At 44.3% G+C, this 7708-nt stretch overlaps 1 protein-coding gene across 1 annotated transcript; it reads right to left on the bottom strand.

Moving 5' to 3' along the window:
* Positions 1–1727: 1727 nt before the first annotated feature.
* On the bottom strand, positions 1728–7458 carry LOC149233143 (uncharacterized). Its single transcript, XM_089382105.1, has 3 exons — positions 6923–7458; positions 6096–6762; positions 1728–5960 (listed from the first exon to the last, which is right to left on the bottom strand). The coding sequence occupies exons 1-3, from the start codon at positions 7456–7458 to the stop codon at positions 1728–1730; spliced, it is 5436 nt and encodes a 1811-aa protein (XP_089238231.1).
* Positions 7459–7708: the final 250 nt, after the last annotated feature.

Genomic DNA, 7708 nt, shown 5'->3' with positions numbered 1-7708 from the left:
GAAGAGCTGGAATATATATATATATATATATATTTTTTTTGTAAGCTCCGGTAGTACTCATTCTATTTCTGAAAATTTTTAACAAAAGATACATCGTTCAAACCATAGATGCCCGCCCTCAAGGGGAAACCGGGTAAACCCATCTATAATTTTTCAATCCAGCCCAAAAGTAATAGGCTCTCCGTCTAACCAAAGTAGCCAGCACAGCATAACTGTTTTGAAATTTACAGTAAACCCTATTCAGAACTATGTTATTATATCTACTATTCATTTAAAACGCTATAAACAAAATCGGGACCATCAGTAGTCAAACTAAACATATCTGTCTTCATGCATTTGCCGTGTCCACCGGGCGGTCGTCTCCTTGCGCGGGGTGCTCCACACCATCTTCCTGAACCGGGTCTTGACGCTCGCCCTTCAGTAGGCAGAGTATCTCGTCCAGTTTCTCCTCTTGCTGTGACTGGGTTCTGCGAATATGGGTTAGCTCCCTGGTCATCTCTGGTTTTTTCTGGAGCAGATCCGCCATTTCTTTGGCTACCTGTTCCAGGGCCTTCGCCATCAGGCCTTTCATAACCCAATACATATGGAGGGATTGTTTAAACAGGGTCCTGCGCCCACGAGTATGTCCCGGGTCATGGAGGATTGAAGCCCACTCCTCCATTTCGTCTGCTGATTGTTCTTGGATGGCCTCCTCCTCCAAAAATTGCATAATTTTGCGAATATCGGGGTCTGCATTGTTCTGAAACGCCCTTTCTGCCGTTCGTATCTGGTGCATGACAGTCCTTTTCTGCTTTGTTTGTCGCTGTTGCCGTCTGTCCGAGTTTTCGCCAACCTCAAACTCGGTCTTTCCGCAGTCACCCTCCTCCTTCCTCATTCTGCTTTGTCCGCTGCTCGGTGGTCGACCCCTCTTCCGGAGCCCCGAGCGTCTTTCCTCAGAAACTGGCTGCCTGGGCGGTTTCATCTCCGTTTGGGGCGTACTGCCCTGATAACTCCTCCTTTGTGTTTCCTTGGGTCTTTTTCCAGAGCCGCCTTCGTCATCTCCGTCTGAGTCATCCTCTGTATCCCAAATTGTGATTGGGGGATCCCGATTTAGGAGGCCTTTGCCCCTTCCTTGCTCCCGTTCTTCCTCAATTTCCTTCCGCTCCCTTGCTTCACGGCCTCTCGGACGGGGCTCCATCTCTCTTACAGCTTCGCCGCTCCTTCTTCTCATAATACTTCCTTTCTTCGACTGCCTCCGATGGAGACTCTGCAGACAATTCCGAATTATCCCGTAAAGGTGGTTGTTTCCCTGACTCCCGTTCTCTATAATTTGCCTGTTTCTATTGTGGTGACTATATAATGGTGTCCAGATTTGGGTTCTCGGCCTCGCCCTATCTGGATCCCGTACTCCACTATCGCCAAACGTTCCATCTATACTCATATTTGCTTCTCTGTGTCCGGGCACCTCGTTAATTTCTCCGTTCATCCAATGCGTCTTAATGACCGCATCGACTGCGTATTCCTTGGTACTCATCCCCTCTGCCGCCACTGTACCTTCTTTCACATCGTGCTTCATCATTGTGTGTATTGGTATGCCATTTAGCATCTGATGTAATCGAGCTTTGGTCATGGTTCGATCATAACTTTGCCAATTGGTCCTATCTTGCATTAATTGGAGTGTGTTCCCCGATAACACCGTCACCTTCAGCAATCGAACTTCGGCTGTAGTTCGATCGTGTCTCTGCCGTTTACTGATGTCCTTCATTAATCTGAGTGTAATCCCCGATGGCGCTATCATGATCGGCCTTAATGAGCGTGTTTAGATCTTTCCATTCCCTGTTAGCCGCCGAATTCCTCCATTGGCTATCAATCTTGCTCTGTTGTCCTTTGCTGCCCCAGTTGGCCAGCCAGTCGGCGGGTTGATTACTATTTCTTCGGACATGCTTGAAGATGCAGTAATCTATTCTTTTGATCATACCCTCTATCTCCTGAACGATACCTGCTGTGCGCCAGCTCTTAGTCACCTTGTCCCATCCTTTGCCATTCCTGAGCTTCTTGACCATTTCAATGGCAATTTGGGAATCCCCCGAAATTTCTAAGTTAGAGTACCCATTTCTGATAGCTATTCTCAATCCAGTGTGGAGCGCCCAGAATTCAGCCTCATTGTTAGTCATATTGCCTCCCCAGTCGGCATATATCCATCTTACTTGTTTGCTACTGTCACGGAATATACCCCCAAACCCTGCATCTCCAGGATTACCCTTAGAGGCCCCATCGAAATTTAGCTTGACGAATTGATCCCTGGGATAAGTGAACTTGTCTGGGCTTTTAGTCTGCATGTTCTGCCCTTTTCTGAATTGGTGTTGCACCATTTCCAATTTCAGATTTAGTCTGCGTAAAATTTCCTGTTCTTCTAAATCTGCTTTCCAATCTTCATCCTGCCATCTCTCTACTAGAATGGTTTCTCGTAGAGCCTCTGTCACCTGGTCCCAAATTTTCTCCGGCTCTTTATTAATGCTTTTAAAGATTCTAGCATTACGTTCCTTCCATACCAGCCATATTACAAAACCTGAAGCAAGATTCCAAGCTCTCTGTATGACTCTGCATTTGAATGTTTCCTCTTTCCAATGAAGAACCAGTTCGTTGAAATCGCTAATCTCCACCCCATGTTTATTAAAGGTATGTTTGACGCAAGACCATAGATGTTTGATAAACGGGCATTGAATCATGATATGATCTCTACTTTCTTCTTGTTTGTTACACAGGTAGCAGCGCGACGGTCCCGAGAATCCCCGTTTCCGGATGCAGTCCCACGTAAGAATTTTATTTTTCAAAGCGATCCAAGCAAAAATGGTTACTTTGGGCCACCAGTTTAGGTCCCAAATTTTCCTCCATCCCTGATGTCCGTCATTGATATTGAGGGGATTTGCGAGATAGTAGGCTTCCTTTACTGAGAAAAGTCCTTTCATGGTGTTACCCCAGCGTAGTATATCTTTTCCTTCCCTTACCCTGATTTTCCGTGAATCCATTTCCTTTTTGAAAGCTATCTGTAGGTCTGGATTGAGGCTTTGATCCCACTCTGTGGGATCCTGCCATGATCTCCAACAGTCATTCATGGTGACAGGTTTCCAATAATCCTTGACACTTGATCGATTCCCCTCAATACTATCCCTAATTGATTGAAGGCTCTGTATATTTGTCAATCTTTCCCTTTGCTGCCATTTGTCATCCCAGAAGTGAGCCTCATTGCCTCCTCTGATTTCCCAGAAAGCATGTTGCTTAACAATGTCCCTATTCTGGCTGGCCAGCTCCCACACCGCAGATCCGCGAGGCATTTCCTCTTGCCTTAGAATATCTAACTGAGAGTCTGACATTCTATATTTTGTTCTCCATATTGATTTCCAGAGGTCGTTTCCCCCTTGTACCCACCTCCACCAGAGTTTAGCTCCCAGGGTTTGATTAAGCAGTTCTGGGTCTTTTAATCCCAATCCACCTTTCTCTTTTCTCTCTGTAATTTGATTCCAGGCCACCAGGGCCCATTTCCTTTTTTCCTCCGACCCTCGCCAAATGAAATTTCTGATGATTTCTCTTATCTTCCCATAAACTCCTTTCGGGGCCGCCATTATTGATAGGGGGTAAATAGGTATAGCCTGTAATACTGATTTAGCTAAAACAATTCTGCCCGCAATATTCAGGACCCTGAAAGCCCAGCTCGAGACTTTTTTCCTCATTCTGTCTAAGATTCCTTGCCAGTTTTTCAATCTTTTTGTCGTGAAGTCTAACATGTTCCCCAAATACTTGGTAGGGAGTTCACCCTTTTTGAAGCCAAGAATTCTGATGAGATGAGTCTTCACTTGATCCACCGTGTTGAAGATAAAAACACATGATTTCTCCCTGTTAATTTCTAGTCCCGATGCTTCAGCAAACAGGTCAAGGATTTTCTTCAGATGTCTGACTTCCCTAACAGTTGGCTCCCCAAAGAGCATTATATCGTCAACAAATTGTTGATGCGTGAGGGGGAGTCTGTCTCCCCATAAGCGAAGGCCTTTTAATCTGTTGGCTACTTTTTCCTTAGTAATATACCTTCCTAGACCCTCTGCTGCCACAATGAACAGGAAAGGAGACAGTGGATCCCCTTGACGAATACCTCTGGAGGCATTAAACGTATTCGATGGGTTTCCATTGACTAAAATTGAAAAGTTTGGAGACGAGATGAGATTATGGATCCAAGTAATCCATCTCTTGTGGAAGCCAAAGCATGCAAGCACTCTCTCAAGATATCTCCAGTTGAGCCTATCATAGGCTTTGGATAAATCAAGCTTAATCATCATTCCTTTCCGTTTTTTATCTTTGAGGGAGTGGATGACTTCTTGAGAGACAACTAAACCATCCAAGATCTGTCTCCCCTCCACAAAACCAGTTTGCTCCGCCGATATTAAGCTCCCTAGCAAGGGTTTTAATCGTCTGGCAATAAGAGAAGTTATGATCTTATATATTACATTACATAGAGCTATTGGTCTAAAGCCATTAGCATCCTCCATGTTTTCACCCTTAGGAATTAGAGTAAAGAAGGTTGAGTTAAGAGCTGGCCATACCTTCTGTTGCACCCTTGATTCTTCTACCAACTCTAGTATTTCCTTCCCAAGAAAATGCCAGCCAGCTTGGTAAAAATCGACTGTAAAGCCGTCCGGGCCTGGCGCTGTACCTTTCCGCATTGATTTCACTGTCTCCTCCAGTTCCTCCAAGGTGACCATTCTCATTAAGGCTTTGTTCTGATCCTTCGTAACTAGTCTGGGAATAGCAGTGCAGATTTCCTGTATAGCTCTCTCTCTATCTACTTGGGGTTCGGAGAGAATTCCTCTATGATGCTCGACTAAAGTTTGCTCGATTTCCTTTTGTTCTACAACCCTTGTACCATTATTCCTTTTAATGGAGAGAATTCTATTCCCCTGTCTGTGCTTAACCATTGCCTGATGAAAAAACTTCGTGTTTCTTTCCCCTTCGCGCAGCCACTTAACTCTAGATTTCTGCCTCCATAGGATTTCCTCTTGTTTTCTTCTTTCCTCCATTTTGCCCAGTAGAGCCCCTTCTGTGGCGATGCTTTCCTCAGTCCTGCCTTCCACAATTATTTTCTGTTGGATATCCTCCATTTCCTTTTCCAATTTTTGCTTGTCTTCTATGATATTGCCAAATTCGTCTTTGTTCCACTTCTTAATCTTTATCTTCAAGTCTTTCAGCTTTAGATGAAACGTGTGCATCCTTCCTCTACCCTGCACTCGGCTTTGGTTCCACCATTCCTCTGCCTTTTTGATGAAGTTCGGATCCCTTAACCAGAATGCTTCGAAACGAAACGGTCTCTTACCCTGGATCTTTTTAATGTCCACTTCCAATCGGATTGGCCAGTGATCTGAGCCCAAAGAGGGGATGATCTTGGCTTCGACAAAGATATCTCTGTTCAGGATATCTTCAGATATTAAAAATCTATCTAGTTTTGTAGCAATTTGATTCTTACCTCCTCTTCGGTTATTCCATGTATAGATTCCATTGATGGTTTTCATGTCCACTACTCGTAGATCTTCTATCAGTTCATTGAACTTATTCATGAATTGATCCAGCCTTCGGACTCCCCCTTTTTTCTCGTCCAGGGATCGGATGAGATTAAAATCTCCTCCAATGATCCAAGGTTGTCCAGAAAAAAGTTGTCGGGTCGCTTTTAGACTGTTGATAAAGTTTTCTTTTTCAGCAGGGTTTGTGGGTCCATATACCCCTGTGACGGCTACAGTTTCCTTGGTCCCCACTATCCTTCCCATCCCGGTTAAGATTCCATGCATGCTAGTCCATTTTTCCAGAAGTACCTCATTTGGGTTCCACAATATTGCTAATCCTCCAGCCGCGCCTATGGCATCCTGTCCCATGACTTTGTAATTCAATCTATTTCTCTCAATTATTTCTTCTAACTGGTTTGCCTCAATTTTAGTCTCCTGCAGTATTATAATGCTGGGTTTTTCTTTTTTGAGTTTATCTCTCAAATATCTTTGCTTCCCCTTACTGTGTAGGCCCCTAATATTCCAACTAACAACAATCATTTAAAACTTTTGGAGGGCGGGGAAAAATACCTCTGACAGAGGTATCACTTTACCAGAGTTGATCAGTGTTTCACCCACTGACTGTATAGTTTCATTTAGCGTTCTCCGGCCTCTTTTCCTGCTGCTTTTTCCCAAATTTCCCATTTCCTGTATTTCTTTCTGCTGTTCCCCAGCCTCTGCAATTTGTTTCTCCATGTTTTCCTCCTTCCGTTCCTTGTATTTCTGGAAGGCCTCTTTGAACAACTGTTTTTGTTTCTCCGGTATAAATCTGCTATCTAAATACTTCCACTCCTGTAGCAGTCTCTTCATTAACTTTTCCTCTTCAGCCTCATTTTCCATTTGGTTTTCAACTTCCATGTGCGACTCCATTGTTTCCTCTGTCTCTTTTTCCTCTGTTTGTTCCTTGTTTGGTTTGTATGTACTTTCTGTTTTCTCTTTCTCTTCTCGGGCAACCTCCATTGGCGAGTTCTCTGGCTCTTCATCGTCATTCAGATTTACTTCGAACCCTTCCGCATTATCTTGCAATACCTGGAACTTATTTTGGCTTTTGATAGTGCTGGGGGTTTCTTGCGTTTTGGGTTTCAGGTTTTCCTTATTTGGTCGCTTCTTTCTAAAGACTTGTTGAAAGCCTTCCTCTCTATCTGCTGCTCTATCTTTTCCTGGCCTCTCTCCTTCCTCTTTGTTCAATGGACAGTTCCTAAATAAGTGGCCATATTCATGACATTTCGGCAACGGAAGGGGATGTGTTCATAGTCGAGCGCTTGCGTCCAGACTTCATCATGGTATTCCAGGTCAATATTTTCGGGAGAGGTTCAGCTAAGTTCATGAAGACACAAATTCTAGCAAAGGCATTGTACTTCCCTCTTCTTGTGGCCTCTGCAGTCTTCACGAAACTACCTATTGAGTTTCCAATACCTTCCAAGATTTCCGGTAACCCAAACAGCCTAACCCATACCGGAGCATCCATTAACTTTTCTTTTTCAGGGTTATACCGCTCCTCCCAGTGTTTCATAAACAGATCTGCATTATTCAGGAAGTACGGCCCTTCCTCAAAAATTCTGTTCTTATCTTCCAGATTCGTGAATACAGCCGTAAAGAAACCCTTCGCTCCTAGTTTCAGATCTATATGGCCTCGGGGTTTCCATCGCAGTTCTATCCATCTGTTCAGCTCCTTTTCTGAAGGCCAGTAGCCAATAAATTTGCAGATTAATGCATGGTCCTTCATATAGCTATTGTATTCCTCCAGTTTATTAAAGGGTATGATATACCTAGGTTTTTTCTGAGCTCGAGGAAGGCATTTACCTTTCATCCTCTTTTGCCAGATATTGCCCATTACCGGGGCTATGTTTTCCTTGTTTCCATTGAGGTTTCCTTCTGCACTGGTTTCACCCATCACTACATTTCTGAAGGAGGGGTTTGCACCCCCCCCCCCAGTCTCGTCCATCCCGATCAGTATTTATCAGCTAGATTTAAAACGTGGTTTTCTAAAGAAATACCTGGGTTAAGAGTCGCTGTGGACAGAAAGGCCGAAACCCTGTCTACGGCTTCCGTCCCTCGTCACAGGGGCCGATCCCTGACACCGTCGACTCTGTCAGGCCTGCACACCCGTGAACCCTAGTTCGAGCAGTGTAGATTTCATCGAC

The sequence above is a fragment of the Pinus tabuliformis genome, chromosome J (assembly GCF_031772625.1).
Source record: "Pinus tabuliformis cultivar Carrire ecotype Pingquan chromosome J, CPIR1, whole genome shotgun sequence".
Classification (NCBI taxonomy): Eukaryota; Viridiplantae; Streptophyta; class Pinopsida; order Pinales; family Pinaceae; genus Pinus; species Pinus tabuliformis.
The sequence above is the reverse complement of the archived record's forward strand: the minus strand, read 5'-3'. Positions and strand labels throughout refer to the sequence as shown.